General features: G+C 54.9%; 2 protein-coding genes across 4 annotated transcripts in view; one reads left to right on the forward strand and one right to left on the reverse strand.

Annotated features, from left to right (window-relative positions):
* Positions 1-69: 69 nt before the first annotated feature.
* On the forward strand, positions 70-17039 carry AIFM2 (apoptosis inducing factor mitochondria associated 2). 3 transcript variants are annotated; one of them, XM_030335101.1, is made up of 10 exons: positions 70-285; positions 7606-7799; positions 8161-8276; positions 9590-9709; positions 10408-10500; positions 12201-12309; positions 13271-13423; positions 14812-15012; positions 15301-15497; positions 16775-17039. In XM_030335101.1, the coding sequence occupies exons 2-9, from the start codon at positions 7622-7624 to the stop codon at positions 15450-15452; spliced, it is 1122 nt and encodes a 373-aa protein (XP_030190961.1). In that variant the 5' UTR covers positions 70-285; positions 7606-7621; the 3' UTR covers positions 15453-15497; positions 16775-17039. The 3 variants fall into 3 exon arrangements, with proteins under 3 accessions (XP_030190961.1, XP_030190964.1, XP_030190963.1); XM_030335104.1 differs by having other exon boundaries at positions 15301-15474; XM_030335103.1 differs by having other exon boundaries at positions 7609-7799.
* A 103-nt stretch (positions 17040-17142) lies between these two features.
* The window catches only part of LOC115527301 (core histone macro-H2A.2), a 37099-nt gene continuing 36350 nt past the window's right edge, over positions 17143-17891 (reverse strand). Inside the window, exon 8 of the mRNA XM_030334823.1 lies at positions 17143-17828. Coding sequence (XP_030190683.1) covers positions 17663-17828 — 166 coding nt within the window. The 3' untranslated portion in view covers positions 17143-17662. The remainder of the gene's footprint in view (positions 17829-17891) is intronic.

A 17891-nucleotide genomic window follows, 5' to 3' on the forward strand; every position in this document is an offset into this window, starting at 1 on the left:
TGCAAGGGGCGGGCTCTCGGGGCCCCGCCCCCCCGCGCGCCCGCCCTACAAGCGCCCGGAGGGGCCTCGCCGGGCCTGAAAGACCTGGCGGGTTGCGTCCGAGCTCCGGTGCGCGGGCGTTGTGGCCCTGGCGGGGGAGGGCGGTTGCTCTAGGTACCGGGCCCCGGCCTGCCCCACCCCAGTTCCCTCAGCACACGAAAACTGGGAGGCTTAGGCCCGGCGGCAAGGGTAGGGCAAACTCGCCTCCTCCCCGTCCGCCCCTCGAAACTTCTGAGGTCTTCCCAGGTAAGACGGGCTGCCCTCGCCACGCCCCCACCCTGGGAGTGCTCGCGGGTCACCTCTGGGTGGAAGCTAGTGTCACAGGGCAGGAAGAAAACCTCCGTCTGTAGGAAGGAAATCCCTCGGGTTACCCGAGCGCCCACAGTCTCCGGGGTGCCCTAGGACGTCTGCTTCTCCCCCCCATGAAGTCCCAGTTCCCGCGGGGACAAAGGCCAGTGGTCCCGAACTAACTCCGGTGGAGCTGGGAAGGCCGGGAAGCCTGAAGTCCACCCGGAGCTGCTTTTAGTGGGTGATGTCGGGCGTTTTCCTTCCAACACCACCCACTAAACTCACCGGCCTTTCCCCTCCAGCAAGAGTCCTTCTGACCCTTGGATGTACAGTCGGGGTGGGGAGGGGAGAGGCCCTTGGGAGCTGATGATCCCGCAGGAGCACAGGCACTGGGCAGAGGGTCAGACAGTTTGGGAAGGGGTTTTCGGGTGTCCCAGCCAGCTCCCTACCTTGTGTTCAAAGGCCAGCATGTACAATATGTAAATGTGTAAAATATCAGGGGGGCCTGCCCAGGCTGGTGTGTATAATGCACATGACCACACTAGTGTCCAAACTCTCAGGCCCCCCTGCCCTCACCCTTGCGCCTAGAGAGGAGCCCTGGGAGGAGCGCTGGGTGAAACCTGGAGTCTGGAGGGCTTCTGCCTTAGGGGAGGAGACCCAGACCCACTTGGGCCTGGCCTTGTTCAGGACTCCTTAGCAGTGAGGGGGTGGACCTGGGCTGAGCCTGTGTCCTCCAGGGCCAGCCGGGTCTTTGGCAGTGAAATGAAGAAGCCAGGGTCCAGACACAGGCAGTGAGCAGACTGTTGGTGGGGGTGTTTAGGGAACCACAAAGTGACTTGCTCCCAGGAGGGTATATAAGTTCCATGGCCTTGATTTTCTCTTTGAGCGTATGGAACACCTGAAGGAACACGTCTGCCCAGAGCTGCCCCGTGCTGGACCATGAAAAGACAGCCCCTCTTCAGACTTTCTGTTCCTTCAGGAACTGGTCTTTTTTGGGTTATGTTCCCTGTGTGTCCCCTCAGGGGCCAGTCATGGAAGGCCAGCTCTCAGGCTGTCTGGTGAGGGAGGCTGCCTGCCCCTCTCCCTCCTGCAGGTAGGGAGGAGGTTCAGGGTGAGTCACACTCTAGTGGCCCCCTTATCCGAACTGCCATTATGGAAACGTGGCTGTGGAGATCCACCCTTGATAGGACTATGATGACTCAAAAAATGGCCTGTTTTATTTGTAATCTCTGTGAAGCAATGCTGGGCAATGTCCTTGCTCTGATCAGAGCCCACATGGCTCCTGCTGTATTTCTGAAGCATGACCTCTTAACAGCTTTGGCATAAATGTGACTTCCTTGCTTTTCAGTAGATTCCTAACAGCCCCTTGTTTGTGTTATTAGAGAAAAATCATCCTGTGGTCAGGCTGGTGTCCTTGGCAGAGAAAGTAGGATTGACTGAGAAAATACAAGTGTAAACCAGATTGTGTGTGCGTGTGTGTGTGTGTGTGTGTGTGTGTATGGGGGGGGGGCAAAGGTAAAATATAGGAGTTGCTGGACATGTAGTTGTTTTCGTGGATGTTCTTTTATTTATTTTTATTTTGAGAGAGTGTGTGCGTGTGCTCATGTGCAAGCAGGAGAGGGGCGGGGGGGGGGGGCGGGGGGAGAGAATCCCAAGCAGGCACGGGCCATCAGAGCGGAGCCTGACATGGGGCTTGAACTCACGAACCCTGAGATCTTGACCTGACCTGAAACCAAGAGTCAGACATTCAAGGACGCTCAACCGACTGAGTCACCCAGGAGCCCCTGGACGTTCTCTTATGCTGACATTCCTGAGTCTTGACAGATTTCGTTAAGAGTCTCTGGGGTCTCTCCCTTGGCTTGATGTTCGGTTCAGAATCAGACGGCGGGATTGGCAGTTCTTCAAACAGTTGAATCTAGAATTGCCCGACACCTAGCAATCCCACCCCTAGGGATATGTACTCGAGAGAATTAAAAACAAGTGTCCACACAAAAACTTTTACACAAATGTTCATAGCAGCGTTGTTCGTAACAGCCACCAGGTGGAACCAACCCAAATGTGCATCAACTGACAAATGGCGAAACAAAATGTGGTATCTTCGTACGATGGAATATTAACCATGAGAAGGAATGAAGGGGCACCTGGGGGGCTCAGTCGGTTAAGCGTTCGACTCTTGATTTCGGCTCAGGTCATGATCTCACAGTTCATGGGATGGAGCCTTGTGTCAGGCTGTGCCCTGACAGCGTAGAGCCTGCTTAGGATTCTCTCTCTCCCCCTCTCTCTCTGCCCCTCCCCTGCTTGTGCTCGCTCGCTCTCTCTCTCTCAAAATAAATAAACATGAAAAATAAAAAAAGGAGAAGGATTGAAATGGCGATGCGTGCTACAGTTTGGACGACTCTTGAAAACACTATGCAAAGGGAAAGAAGCCAGTCACAAAAGGTATGGAATAGGCAATCTATAGAGACCGAAAGATTAGTGGTTGCCAGCGGCTGGAGGGAGGGGGTGACGGAGAGTGAGTGCTAATGAGTAAGAGGTTATTTTGGGGTGATGCAGATGTTCTGGGATTAGGTCATAGGGATGGTTGCACAACTTTATGAATGTACTAGAAACCGCTGAATTGTATACTTTAAAATTTTATAACATATGAATATCTCAACTTAAAAAAATAAACGGTAGGAGGCCTGCCCTGCTTTTAAACTCTTATTATTTCTGTGAAAATGACGTACCCAGTTAAAAATATTCCACAAACACATGGGGCACCTGGGTGGCTCAGTTGGTTGACTTTGGCTTGGGTCGCAACGGTTTGTGAGTCTGAGCCCCACAGTGGGCTCTGCTCTGACAGCAAGGAGCCTGCCTCAGATCCTCTGTCTCCCTCTCTCTCTCCCCCTCCCTTGCCTCTCAAAAATAAACAAACATTAAAAAAATATTTACAACACACACACACAAAAAGTTCGAAGAAGAAAGTAAAAACGTCACCTGGTGACCACTGTTAGCATTCTGGCTCAGAGTGCAGTTCTGGTCAGAGTGTTGAGGATTGAACTTGGACAAATTATTGAACTTGTTTCCAAAATGGGGACAAAACCCCACACCTGTTCAACGTGGAGATACGGATAAAAGCACAATGAGTTCTGGCTGATGTGATCATTACGTGTCTGTGTGTCTGTGTCTGATTTGCACACACCGTGGGATTAGGCTTCGCATGCTGTTCTATTACCTAACTTTTTATGGATAGCCTTTTTCTCCCCCCTAAGACTTTATGTTTTTTTTTTTATTTATTAAAAAAAAATTTTTTTTTAAGTTTACGTATTTATTTTGAGAGAGAGAGAGAGGGAGCGAGCGGGGGAAGAGCAGAGAGAGAGGGAGAGAGAGAAAATCCCAAGCAGGCTCAGCACCGTCAGTGAAGAGCCCGATGCGGGGCTTGAACTCACGAACCGCCGAGTCCATGACCTGAGCCGAAACCAAGAGTTGAGCGCTCAACCGACTGAGCCACCCAGGTGCCCCTAAGACTTTATGTTTTTAGAGTAGTGTTAGTGGCACAGCAAAGTAGAGGGGAGGGTGCAGAGATATCCCCCGTGCCCCCTGCCCCTACACAAATATAGCTTCTCCCATTGGCAACACCACTTTTCCAGAGCGATACATTTCTTAGAGTTGATAAACCTGCATTGACATAATCACCCAAAGGCCATAGGGTTAACTCTTGGTTCTGTACATTCTATGGGTTGGGACTAGCCATGGACAGAATTTTCATGTGAAAAATCATCACTCTAAAAACAAATGGCTCCAGAATATTCCATCGTATGGGTGTATAATAGTGTCGTCTGCCATTTATGGAGGTTTCCATTGATTGATGGCATCTCCCATTTATTGAGGCCGTTTGCGCAGCCATCTTGCTATGTTAGCACATATAATTCAACCTACACTTTTTGACCACCTTTAGGCTATGTAGCTGGGAAGGCAGGTCTATGACCTAAGCCCCTGGTTTCGGCACGCTGCAAATTAAGTTGTGCCTAGCAGGGTCTAGCTGTCCTTGGGGCCATGGGAGAACTGGCACTAGAATAGCCAAGGGAGGGTTGGCGTGTCCAAGAATGTTGGGGAGGGGAGGCTGCTGGGGAGGAAAGGTGGAATGGGCTGGGGAGCTGTCAGCCTCCAGTCCCCAAGTGGGAGTGTCAGAGGCTAGGGGACGGGAACAGATTCCAGGAGAGGCCTCAGGCGGTTTGGACTGTAAAAGAGCTTCCTCTTCCCTGGCCCAGCTTTGGCAGCCCCTCCTAGGCCTGGCTCTGCCCTCGGGCCCCAAACCTTCTACTGGGAGCTCTGGAGAAGCAATTTGCTTTTATTGAGGGGTGTACCTAGTCGGGCAAGGCCAAGGTTAGGCTTCCTTTGGGGAAGCCAGTTGATGATCTGGGGGGTCTGAGGGAGCAGAGATTCAACTCCTTGGCCAGCCCACTGTCCGTCAGGCTTATGCTGGGGTTGCTGGACTTTCTGCCCTGGGAAGGAGATTCTGGCCTAAGCTTTTCTTTGGTGGTGAAGGCCCCTGGCCCCGGCTGTTTTTCAAGGCTCCTCTTTGAGCTGCCCTGCGTGGTCCAGTGTGACCCAGCCCTTCCCAACAAGCTGTGTGTCCTCTCTAGGGCCTGTGCCCTACTTGGAGGCAGAGTTCTCTGGTTTTTGTCCGACCTCCTTGCTGACTGCTGGCCCCAAGAGTAGGCTGGCACAGAGGGGGCTGGGTTGAAGGGGGCAGGTGAAATGTACCTCTTCCATAGCTTGCCTCACTGTCTGCCACATTCACAGGCCCTGCTCAGCTTCTGGTATCCTCTCCTGGCCTCTGGCTGGGTTCCTGGGCCCTCTTGGGTCCTGGCCTTGGGACCTTCTGGCCCACTTGGCAGATTCAGCCTGATGAACACACAGGGGCCAACTCTGGACAACCTTTCTGAGGGCCTGGAACAGTGAAGGTGGCGCTGCATGCTGGGGACTTGTCTTGGTCACAGCCCTGCTGAGGACTCAGTTTCTTCATCTGTAAAATGGGTGGGATGTACAATCCTTGATGCACTGGGAACCATTCAGCCAACGAGAAACAAAGTTAAATCTCTAATGATTTCCTGTGCCAAAGCTACCGGCTCTGCCGGAGCTGGGTTCTGTCTCCCCCAGGGGAGAAATGAGGCAGCGGGGATTTGAATGCCAATGAGAACGGTGCCTGGAGGTCCATCCAACCTTAAACTGCCTTCATAAGTAGAGGAAGATCCACGTCTTGGAAACTTACATGTGCAAGGACATTTCAGGGTGTCCCCTCCCATTACAGGCCCAGAGAAGGGAGGGGTTGTGCCCCAGGCCACACAGATGGTGCAGGAACGGGTAGTGGCCTTCTAGCTGCCTGTAGTGCTGAGAGGGTCCCAGATGGCCCGGAACGTGCTTCCCCATCGAGCCTTTTGACAGCTTGCTGTCTGTCCTTCAAAGTTGCCCTGAGTTCCAGTTTCTTACTTCTCTGCCTCCCCTCCCCCTGCTTCCCCAAAACACCCCTTCCCTGAAGCCCACAGCAGCTGTTGGCCTCTCCTGCTGCTTTCTGCGTGCAGCTTTTGTGTAAGCTTTTGTTTCTTTCTTCAGCGTTTCTCTCCGGCAGCCTGGCTTATTTCTGCCTCTCCTTGGAGCCTGGCTCAGGCCAGGAGCTTTGCTTGCCTGTCGCCCCTGAGCCAGCATCTCCCGGCAGGATGCTCTCAGGATCTCAGCTGCAGTCAGGACTGCTCCCCACAAGGCTCCCACCCGAGCGAGCCCAGAGGCCTGGCCCAGGAGCGCCCTTCTCCGGAGCTAAGCTCTCTGGAGACAGGCCCCTCGCCACAGCCCCAGGCCAGCCCCTCGGCTCTCCGTGGAGGCACCAGGTGACCCAGGCCCTTGGGAGGGTGAGCCTCAGGGACAGCCTCCCAGACTGGCTAGGAGAGCTCAGGTAAACTGCTCTCTTCTTCATTTTCCTTTGTGCTCAGTGGTTCGGTGCCTAGTGACCCCTGCCTCGGAAGTCCTCTAGCGTCCGCTTCAGTTCTGTGCCAAGCAGTGTGTCCCGAATCTCAGCTCCTCAGGGATTCAACCATAGTTGGTTCTCAGTCTGCCAGGAGCTGGTCAGGCTGCCCCAGTCCACGTGTGGGCGTCAGGGGCACACTCGGCCTGCAGATCTGGCTTCCGCCCTCTGCGGATGCTCTCACAGATGACCTGTCCCAGGCAGGGAGCAGGACCTTGCACCCCACTCCCTCTGACCGGAGTCTGCATGACGAGTGCTTCTCCCTCACCCTCCCTCCCTCACCTACCAGCAGGTGTTCTTCCTGCCCCCCTGGGGGGATGTTGCTCAGCCACCTTGGAGCGCCTCTGCTGTCCCAGGAATGCTGGGGGCGGGGGTGACTTGCCTGCCGCAGGCCCCTCTTCATGACCCCAATCATACCACACCCTGTTTGCACCTTGATTGTCATAACCTGCTAATTGATCTCCTTAGACCTGGGGTTCAAGGCGGAGACCCGTGAGCCGGGCAGAATCAGTGTCCGCTTGGTGCAGTGCTTAAAGAATTTTGCTTAGTTCTTTTAATGTGGTCTGTGCGTGCCAGTTTCCTACGGGCGTGCCCACCGCTTCTCGTTGCTGTGTGCCTGCCTAGCGTCGCTCATTGACATCATCCACCTCACCCTCTGAGTCTGCAAGTCCTGCCTTTACAAGGGCAGGGATGGTGTCCGTCTGTCTGTCTGTCTGTGATTACTGCGTCCACAGCACAGAGCGTGCTCAGCCAGGACTTGAACCCAGACTGTTTCACCCCAGCAACGCAGTTAATGCATGTTGCTGAGTGGACAACTATACTGAGTGAAAAAAGTGCACAACAATTTGGTTAATGTGGGCAAAAAGTAATATTGAAGGTGCACAGAATATCTCTGGAAGAATTCAGATAAACTCGGTAATAGCAGATGCCTTGGAGGAGGGAGCTGGGTGGTTGGGGAATGGGATGGAATTAGGATACACCGTGTTCCTCTGGAATTTAATTCAAATGCCACAACATTGCAATTTCATTAATAGACAGTTATATACTTTAGAAAGATCAAGTCACAGGGTGCCTGGCTGGCTCATTTGGTAGAGTACGTGACTCTTGATCTTGGGGTTGTGAGTTTGAGCCCCACGTCAGGTGTAGAGTTTATATTAAAAAAAAAGGAAATAAAAAGATCAAATCTTGGCATTTGAGGCCTTTCTTGCTGTGGACCACCCCTGCCCTCCCAGCTCTTGAGGCCCCTGACCCTAATGTGGTGTCTCCTCCTATCCCAGGAGCACCCGGTCTGAGATGGGGTCCCAGGTCTCCGTGGACGTGGGAGCTGTGAACGTGGTGGTCGTGGGTGGGGGCTTCGGTGGGATCGCCGCCGCCAGCCAGCTGCAGGCTCTGAACATCCCCTTCGTGCTGGTGGACATGAAGGACTCCTTCCACCACAACGTGGCAGCCCTCCGGGCCTCCGTGGAAAGCGGTAACAGCCTCTTTTCTGGGGCTTTCTTTGTGCGAACGGTCTTGTTAACCACTCTGGGTCTGGAGGGGTTTTCTCCGCTTAGGGCAAGGCCTGAATTCTGCCTTTAGACAAATTCCGGAGATTCTTAAGGTCACTGGCCTTAAGCAGCGGCCATAGCAAGGCTGTAGAAGTAAGAGCTGGAAACTTCCCTGAGGACCTGGTGAGGCCCAGGCTGGTGCTTTTAGGGGGTGGTGGTATCCCGGGAATACCACTGACTCGGCTGTTTGGCCAAGGATACCCCTCAGGAAAGGTTCTGAGTTTTTGTGGCCTCCGATGGGCAGCTCACTTTTCCTCTGTGACCTCCTCTGTGTCCATTCCCCAGGGTTTGCCAAAAAGACATTCATTTCCTACTCGGAGACCTTTAAGGAAAACTTCCGGCAGGGGCTCGTAGTAGAGGTGGACCTGCAGAATCAGACGGTGCTGCTCGAGGATGGCGAGGTGAGCATCCTGGGGGCTGACCCGACCCTCAGCTGGCTTCGGGAGGCCCGCCCTCCCCGACCCCAGGGGCTGCGGCTGCGGCTGCTGGTGGGGAAGAACGCGGCCGGTCTCAAGGGCTGAGAGACTCATCTGTGGCCCCTACGCGGTGCCGGGTGGACAGCAGATGCCTCATAAGCAACGAGCCGACCACAGCAGCCACAAGAGTGTGGTGGCACTTCTCCTCAGCCTTTCCTGTACGCCAGGCACCGTCTTCAGCCTTCCTGAGTCGCATTTTGTGCCCACCATGACTGTGAGGGAGGTGGTATAGCCTCACTTTACAGGGAGGTTGGTTAAGTGGCTTGCCCAAGATCCCAACCCTTGTAAGAGACTCAGCCAGGACTTGAACCCAGGCTGTTTCACCCCAGGGTCTACGCTCTGAAAGCTGGGGTCCCAGACCAGGCCCGGGCCCGGCCAGCCTGTGGGGGCGCTCCAGGCTGTGTAGACTCGGTCATGTAGGTGCACACGTGATCCCACATCCCCCGGATTGGGAGGTGACTGGGGCAGAGGTCTTCGCTCGTGTCTGCAACCCCCAGCCCTGGGTGGAGCCCAGGGCCTGGTACCTGCAGTGACCAGAGGTCCCTCAGTGAGCTGCCGTGTGTCGTATTAAGGGTCACCTCCAGTCTGGCCCTCTGCTCTATTCAAAGCTCAGGGGGGACTGGAGAGAGGGGACTCCGTCTCTGTCCTCAGTGATTTAGCGTGACTCGGGCTTTCTTGAATTAATTTTCAGGCTGGGGAATCTCTTGGTTGGAAAGATGACCGAGTCTCCTTGTCCTGTGGTTTGGGCCACGGGGAAGGGGCTGAGTGGGACACGGCCCCTCCGTTCTCCCTTCCCCCAGAGCAGCTGTGGTTTTGTCAGCTTTATGTATTTAGGCTCCAAACAATTTCCTTCGTTCCCTCCCTCTCTCCCCTTTTTTTGGCTTGTAAAATCCCTAGGAAATTCTAAACTGACTCCACATGGGAAGTTCGAGTCCTGCTTATCTCCACGAGTAGTCTCCTGTCCCTGCTCACCTGCCCGCTGCGTGGGGGTGCATCCCTCCCGTTTCCGTGGGGGGAGGAGGCTCTGGCAGGAGGTACAGGCCGCGTCCTTAGGTGTATCCCGGGGTTCTGGTGCTACCCCGTGGCTGGGCAGTGTCGTGCTTTTGCTCCTTTCAGAGGAGGGCGGCCTCAGTGTGCCCAGAGGGGCCTCCCCGACCTGGTGCCTCTTGCCCAGCGGCCTGATGGCATTCAGTAGTAGCCCGGGGCTGCCCTCACTTCCTTTCCCTTGCTCCCTACAGGCCCTGCACTTCTCACATCTTATCCTGGCCACTGGCAGCACCGCGCTCTTTCCGGGCAAGTTTAACCGGGTGGCCAGCCGGGAGGTTGCTATCCAGGCCTACGAGGACATGGTGAAGCAGGTGAGCCGCCCGTTGGCCAGGGCGGGCTCGCGAGGGCCAGGTGGACCCCCGGGAGGGTGGGACCACTGTGGCGAGCCCTGGGTGCAGCCGTGAAGGTGGGGCGTTACTAGGGAGAGACTCCCTGGGGGGAGGCCTTTGTTCCTGTCATCGAAGTCTGGACATGAGCACCCCAGACCTCACGCAGTGAATGGTGTGGGTCCCCGACTTGTCTCTGTTGGGGTCCCGTTTGCACAAGGCTTTGTGTTTCACAGAGCGGGCTCAGATCCATGATCGCAGGCAGCTTTCACTGAGAGGTGGGCGGGCGGGGTCCGGCACCACTGGGGTGAGGAGTGGAGACCCAGAGAAGGATCCCGAGGCGGCTGCTACCGCGTGACTGCGGCCAGGCCCTGCCCTCTCTGCCCAGCCGCTGAGGAGCCTGGGGAACCTTTCTCGCGTCGTCAGGGACAGACGTGAGTGTCAGGGTTGGGATCCTGGCTGTGAACTCAGGCAGACCTGGGCCGCGGTCACCTGCCCCGTGGGGCTGATGCAAGAATCGAGGGAGCAGATGCAGGGAGATGGCCGGCCCCCGTGGAAGCACATTTGAATCCCAGACTCGGAAAGGCTTCTGTTCTTCTCTCGGGGCCAAGGGGCCCACGCCCTGGCCGAGCCACGGGGCGGACTGGGTCTGAGGGCGCGTGTTACGCTTCCTTCCGCTGCAGGTCCGGCGCTCACGGTCCGTGGTGGTGGTGGGAGGCGGCTCTGCCGGAGTGGAGATGGCGGCAGAGATTAAAACCGAATTCCCCGAGAAAGAGGTGGGCATGCGGCCTTGTCTTTGCACTCGGGGCCCAGCTTCTCTGCACATCGGCCTGGGTGGCGGTGCTCTGTGAACTTGGAGCGCGAACGCGTGTTTCTGCGCCCGTGGGGCGTCTCCTCGAGTTCCTCTCTCGGAGAACCAGGGCCGGTGAGGGGTCCCGCCCTCCGGTCCAGCCAGGAGGTGTGAGGTGAACTCCTGTGTCCCCTGCCGTGTTCCAGCCTCTTGAGATACAATCGTAGACCTTGGTTCCCTCTTTTTGCCGGCCCGCAAAGACCCCTGCGGTGGGTGTTCCGGGTGAGGCAGGCAGTGGCTGTTTGGTCTTCAGGAGACCGCGGGCCTGGCCCTGGGTGGCTCTGAGAAAGGAACCTCACTGGCCGCGCTGGGGAAGGACTGGCCAGCACCGCCCCCCCCCCCCCCCCCCCCCCCCCCGGGGCCTTGTTCCCTTTTACTGATGGACGGGTGGAGAAGCTGCCTGGTCCCCCGGAGAGAAACAGGAGACCCTGGCGGGATGTAGAGGCTCGGCCCAGGGCTGAGTGGTGGTGGGTGATTATGGGACCTCGATGTAAGAGCTTGCTTGCAGCTGATGCCGGACCAGCTTTCGAGAGCCACATGGGCCCTGTGGCTGTTCTTCTTCCCTAAGGAAGGGCGGGTTGGCTTTGAAAAGTAAGATCAATATGGATGAATTGAATTACATGGCTGTTCTGCGGCAAATTATTGGTAATTATTATGAGCGATTGATGTAAAAGTTTGTTAATTTTGATTTATGGGGTAAAGACCAGTCTGAGGTAGTTAAGTCAGTCAGTATGGCTTCCGTATGTTTATAACTGGTGGACAAATCCAGGTAATACTGGCCACCCTTTATTTGGCACTCAGTATGTGCTTCATACCTGTTTTCCCGGTTCATCATTACAAATGTGCTAGGAACGCGACTGGATCCCTGTTTGACGGACTCTTTGGGAAGTGTAGATTGGGTATCTGAGATGAGGCTTCAACTCAGGCAGTCTGACTTTAAAGCCCAAGCTTCCGGGGTGCCTGGGTGGCTCAGTCGGTTAAGCGTCTGACTTCGGCTCAGGTCATGATCTCACGGTTCGTGAGTTCAAGCCCCTCACCGGGATCTGTGCTGACAGTTCAGAGCCTGGAGGCTGCTTCGGATTCTGTGTCTCCCTCTCCGCCCCTCCCCCTCTGCTCTGTCTCTGTCTCTCTCAAAACTAAATAAACATTAAAAAAATTTTTTTTAAAGCCCAAACTTTGAACATCATTCGGGGCTACCCCCCACTTCCCTGTGCTCACCCAGACAGCAAGTAGACGTGCCTGCGAGTGCCAGTTTTAGAATCAACTTTAATGTCAGTGTCAGCCTGAGTTATAGTTAGAATGTCAATGGCTTATATATAGACTATAATTATAGGTGCCCGAGGTTGCCTGAAAATCGTTTTCCACATGGCCCCGGGAGCGGGGTGGGGTATGGAGCACTGGTACATTCTGAAAGAGTCTTAGGCCAAGCGATGTGGGCTCCAGCCCAGCTCGCTGTGATCTGGTTCCGGCATTGGGCGGATTACTTCTCCAGGGCCTCAGTTTCCTCACTTGTAAACTGGCGGTTGGCGAGGAGGTAGAAGAGATAGACTGATGGCATTTTTAAGCCTCTTCGTGTGAACAGGAGACTCAGTGGCTCCTTCTCTGCTCTGTGGTCATTTGTCCCAGGTCACTCTCATCCACTCCCACGTGGCCCTTGCCGACAAGGAGCTCCTGCCCTGTGTCCGGCAGGAAGCGAAGGAGATCCTGCTCCAGAAAGGCGTGCGGCTGCTGCTGAGTATGTGTGCAAGTCCCCCCGCCGCCCTGCCACTCTGCCTGGCTCCATGAGATGTGCCCAGAGGCTTGGTCCCTGCCCCAGCTGGAGGGCCCTCGGTGTCCTGGGGTTGAACCTTGTTGTCCAGCTGGAGGCTCTGTGTGTCTTCAGACGGGCCAGAGGCCCCGGGACTTACAGGATTCCCCTGCCACGGAGGCAGCACTGTCCTGACTATTGTTTTGGACACAGTGCAGGTGGTACCGGTTTGCTGCACGATTTAAGAAATCACCTAAAGGATCTGACCTGAATTATGATGACTCTGTGGTAGCGAATGGTGGGGTTTTTTTTTGGTTTGTATTCAGAAAGTGGTGAGGAGTGTAGCCTTTGATGAGAGCAGGAGGGGAGGGCACCACCCAGCTCGTTCAGAGAGCCGGGCCCTAACCCCTGCGCTGTGACCACTCCATTTCCGGGGCTCAGCGTCTGCGCTTTTCACAGGGAGGCGTGACGTTCCTGCTCTATGCAGACCCCTCCCGGCTCCTGGTCCCTTTGTAACTGGCTGTGCAGCACTGTGACCACCTTTGCTTTGAGGCAGTGTGGAAAGTAGGCTGGCTTCTGGACTTTTCTTGCTTTCACCTCAATGGTGCGCCTGGAGAGCCTTCCTGCCTGGTTAGGATGGTGTAGCTGACTCTCTGGGAGGTGTGGCGGAGGTCTTCCTCAAATAGCTTTTCCCAGAACGTCTTGGGAAACTCAGTTTCACTTTTGCACACTGCTTCGGGGAACTTTCCTCCCTTTGGATCCTCTGGGGTGGCCGGAAGTCCACACTGCGCTTCTTGGGGCAGCAGGGTGGACTGGCAGAGGAGCAGGGGGGACGCCAGGAGCAGAGCAATCGCCTAGTTGGGCCCCAGCGGCCCAGGGCTTCCCCGGTCACCCTTGGCTTGGGCCCCAGCCCCCTGCCGGCCTCCTGCTCACAGATCTCCCTTGACAGGTGAACGGGTGAGCAACCTGGAGGAGCTGCCCCTCAACGAGTATCGAGAGTGCATCCAGGTGCACACGGACAAAGGCACAGAGGTGGCCACTAACCTGGTGATTGTCTGCAATGGTATTAGGATCAACAGCGCCGCCTACCGCAGTGCGTTCGGTAAGCAGGGGCTGGTGCCCACTCCCCGGGCCGCCTCACCCTTCGGCCGCTGCAGGCCGAGCAGGCCTCTCCACCAGGAATCAGGTCGCCATCCCTTCCCCCTCCATCCCAACCGCTCAGGTCTCTTCTGAATGGTGACATCAAACTTTAGGTTCAAGTCTGGATCCGCTCTTGTTGTGCCTTCTTTAGCTGTGGCCACGACTTAGCCCGGGGTGGCCCAAGTGACGGGTCTTTCAAAATTGGAGCCCGCCCCCTTGTGGTGAGAGATGGGAGCAGGTTTCAGAGCCAAGGAAAGATCCATTGTTTCACTTTCTTGGCACCTGAAGGGGAGGAAATTCCTGGGTCAGGCCTTTTATTATTCACAGGTATGCCGTTCTCCCCAGGCCCCAATCCAAACATTTGGCCATTCAGCTTGGAGTGACCGTTTGGGGAGTAGAGGCAATAATTCGGCTTGAACTCTCCAGCTCACTGAAAGGTGAGAAGAGGCGGAATCTCGGCCTCCGTGTGTGAGCCAGAGACCGTGACTCTTCCTCGGCCCCATGATTGCTGTGTCCCCAGGTCCCTATCATTTACTCCGTAGCACCCTTCCTGGACAAGGAGCTCCTGTTTGGGTCCTACAGGAAAGAATTGGCCAATCACAGAAGAAGGAAGCTAGTCCCGGCCATGAGTAGGGGTAGGATTGAGTGCTTATAATGCACAGAGATCCCAGAATTTTACACCCATTGGTCTTAATGTTATATTTTCTTTTCTTTTTTTTTTTTTTAATGTTTTATTTTTGAGAGGGGCAGGGGCGGACACACGGGAGGGACAGAGAGAGAGAGGGAGACAGAGGATCCGAAGCAGGCTCTGCACCGTTAGCATAGAGCCTGACGCAAGGCTCGGACTCACGAGCCGCGAGATCATGACTCGAGCCGAAGTCGGATGCTTAATGACTGAGCCACCCAGGCGCCACTTAATGTTACATTTTCAAAGATAATTCTTTTAAGCCCCTTAAAAAGAAAAGTTTAGCATTTTCTAGAGCCCTACATTTACTTTCAGAATCTGATCCGTGTTCAGAAGGAAATTCAAGACTTGGTTAAGTTGCAGCTTGATCAGTGTAAGGCAATCAGTGTTAAGCACGGTAACTTAGAGCGTCAGATGCATTATATAAGGTGGCACTTTCTGTCTTTCTGACCAGTTTCCAACCCGGAATAGTTACCTGGCCTCTGCAGGAAGAGTTCTGAGATGGGGACTTTAGGCAGACATGAATTGGGTGGCCTGCTCGCCTCCTGAGGCCGTGCCCCTGGAGGGCGGCCTAGCCGGCACCAGAGGCCATCTTCACTGTGCCCTCGTGGCCACTTGACGCGGCAGCTCGGGAGCCTGGTTTCAGGGTTGGCTCTTCCTGGCAGAAAGTCATCTGGCCAGCGATGGCGCTCTGCGAGTGAACGAGTATCTCCAGGTGGAAGGCTGCAGCCACATCTATGCCATCGGCGACTGCGCAGATGTGAGGGAGCCCAAGATGGCCTACCACGCCGGCCTCCACGCCAACGTTGCCGTGGCCAACATCGTCAACGCCAGGAAACAGAGGCCCCTCAAGGCCTACAAGCCAGGTGAGGAAGCCCCAGGTACTTCTCGGTTTGCGGAGAGCTGGGTTAGACGCGGTGAAGCCTTTGCGAGCTTTCGGACGAAGTGGGCCTAGAACACCCTCTCAAGGCTGGCGATGGAAGCGTCCCTCTGGAGCTCGTTAAAAATAAGTCGGGACTCGCCCGTCTTCCTAAAAGTCATGTGCGTTTCCCTGTCCTCAGACCGAAGGCCCCGGGGAGGACTGTGCTCTGGGGATGGCAGGCCCACGAGTGGTGAGCGGGAGTCGAGCGTGTGCGCACGTGTCTGCTCCACAGGCGCGCTGACGTTCCTCCTGGCCATGGGGAGAAATGACGGCGTGGGCCAGATCAGCGGCTTCTATGTGGGGCGGCTCATGGTTCGGCTGGCCAAGAGCCGGGACCTATTCGTCTCCTCCAGCTGGAAGACCATGCGGCAGTCTCCACCCTGAGCGGGAGCTGGGCCGCCGCCAGGTGAACGGATTGCTTGACCAGAGGTACCCACCTGACAAAGGCCAAAGAGCAAAGGCTCGTTTCCTAGAGTAAGGTGCCAGTGATGGACTGACCAGAAACCCACCTTACAGAAAACCAAAACCGGGAGAGAAAGAGAGAGCCGGAGAGGGAGAGAGAGAGGCATTAGAAAAGACACCCCCTGGAGGATGCTTTCTGGGGTTGGAGAGGTCGGCTTGCAGTTGTGCTGGCTGAGGGGTTCGCCTGGTCCTGGGGAGGGCATAGCCAGCCTTCTCTACCCCGGGCTCTTCGTGTGTGTGTGTGTGTGTGTGTGTGTGTGTGTGTGTGTGAATGCACGTGTTGGCATTCAGGACTCTCACAGCAAGAGAGAGCAGGCTCTCCTGGTGGCTGAAATCCTGTCTTATTAGGGCAGGCAGGGGAACCTGCATGGTGGGACCATCTAAGGAGTGGGATTTGGGGTCGAGATGGTCTGCACCCCGAGCCTCTCCCATCAGATCATGGGTGGGGAAGCCTGTGCATTCTTCGACACCCAGGTTGTTAATAGGAGCCTAATTTTAAACTGTTAGTCCCTGTAATCTTTAATCTTCACAAAACTTTATATATTTCCATTTCTAGGTCCCGATGATATGCCATAGGTTACATTTAAGAAGAAAGAGTTAGATAAATTTCCCTCCCGGTTAGCCTATCCTAACAGAGAGTGAGTTTTTCCAAAGCTAACAGGTTAAGACGGAAGCTTGGCCTGCCAGCCGCTGGACATGTTAAGGAAAGGCAGCCGAGCTAATGGGACCCTCGGGTGGGTTGCCATTGGGCTGACGTTCAGGGAACAGAGGGGGGCTCAACATGCTTCTAGGCTGCTGTCACGGTCAGTTGTGCAAGGGACAAAACTCCGGCTGATGCTGGGGGTGGGGGACCCTGTGGGAACCTCTGGGGTTTTGTGCTTCTGGTTTCCTGGCCAACCCCAGTGACATTTACGTGGAGGCCCAGCCGTGTGGCAGTGCCCGCCACCGACCGTGTTAAGGCACATAAAGGACTCCTCTGTCTGGGAGAAGACTTCCAGTTGGGGGGAGGGAGTTTATTTTGGAAGACGTGGGTTAAATCTCCATAATGGAAGTGGTTGGTGATCTCACTGGAATAAATTCAGGCCCGGCTCACTTTTGATGGTGGCCTCTGGGTACTTGGCTAGAGTCCTTGGGACACCAGCCTCACCAGGGTTCTGAGTGCTCCCTGTCTGGGCTGTGGCCTGGGTCGGTTCCATTTTGTTACCCAGGCCTACCTAAGTGACACGCGTGCCTCTCTCCCAAAGGATGACTACCCCACCGGAGGCTTCACCCAGGGCTCCGTTCCTGTGGGCCACGGCCAACCAGGCTCCCCTTCTGGAAGCAGGACCTGCTGCCTGAGAGACACAGGCTATTCTGTGCTGTCTGACCTGGGGACTAGCAGGGTGGGAGTCTTGGCTCATTAGTGACAGGCCTTGTTCTATTTATAACATTTTACAGGTGTCCCCCCATGGGGACATGGTTTTTCCAAACTGAGGAAAATATTGCAATAAAAGAATATGTTGTAAGAAAGACACTGGATCTTCTGTGTTTTTTTTTTTTCCTTTCATTTTCTTTTTCTTTAAAAAAAAAAAAAAAAAAACAAACAAAACCAAAACAAAAGCCTGAAGCAAAATCTTTTTAGGAGTAGATACAGATATTATTGGGTGGGGTGGGGGCACTAAAACAGAAAAGAAAAGCACCAGTGGGACGCCTCTCTCATTTTCTTCTCTCCATCACTGAACACAGACAGCCAACAAAGCCCAAGTCACTTTTATGCCCTCTTCCCTTGCAAAAAGGAGAAACAAGGTTTTAAGAATTTTGAAAGGATTTTTTTTGTGTGTGTGTAAAAGTCAATGCTATAAATCTAAAACGAAGTCTGTTTTTTAAAAAAGTTCTAAAACAACAGGAAGAAAACACATGGAAAGAAACCCCTCGTGGAGACCTGGTTAATTACAGACTGAGGCTCTTTGAAACGAGAATATAAAATGCAGAGGGCTCCTTCCGTGGGCGGGACCTGCTCCTGCGGCCTCTGCTCCCCGCTTCCCTGCCAGCTGCCCTCCGCTCCCCTGCCGTCACACTTCCTCTCTCCTTTTACAAAATAAAACCCCACTCCTGTGACTTCGATCCTCCGGCCGGGCGCGGGCACGGGGCGGCTACTTGGCATCGAGCTTGGCCATCTCCTGCACGTAGATGCCAATGCTCTCGCTGTCAAAGAGCAGGAAGTAGACATTCTTCAGCGAGGATGCGCTCGAGTCGTCAAAGTGGGCCGAGATGGCTTTGAGGGTCACCTGGGCTGCCGTCTGTTTGGGGAAGCAGTTTCTGTGCCAAAGGAAGAGAAGAGCTGACGTTACTTTGGTTCCCGGGACCCGTGGGTAACTCCGC

The sequence above is a fragment of the Lynx canadensis genome, chromosome D2, assembly GCF_007474595.2.
Source record: "Lynx canadensis isolate LIC74 chromosome D2, mLynCan4.pri.v2, whole genome shotgun sequence".
Taxonomy (NCBI): domain Eukaryota; kingdom Metazoa; phylum Chordata; class Mammalia; order Carnivora; family Felidae; genus Lynx; species Lynx canadensis.

Coding starts and splice junctions, on each gene's coding strand:
- AIFM2 (XM_030335101.1), top strand. CDS start 7,622: ATGGGGTCCCAGGTCTCCGTGGACGTGGGAGCTGTGAACGTGGTGGTC. Junction 12,310..13,270: donor AGGCGTGCGGCTGCTGCTGA/GTATGTGTGCAA, acceptor CTCCCTTGACAG/GTGAACGGGTGAGCAACCTG. Junction 15,013..15,300: donor CCTCAAGGCCTACAAGCCAG/GTGAGGAAGCCC, acceptor TCTGCTCCACAG/GCGCGCTGACGTTCCTCCTG.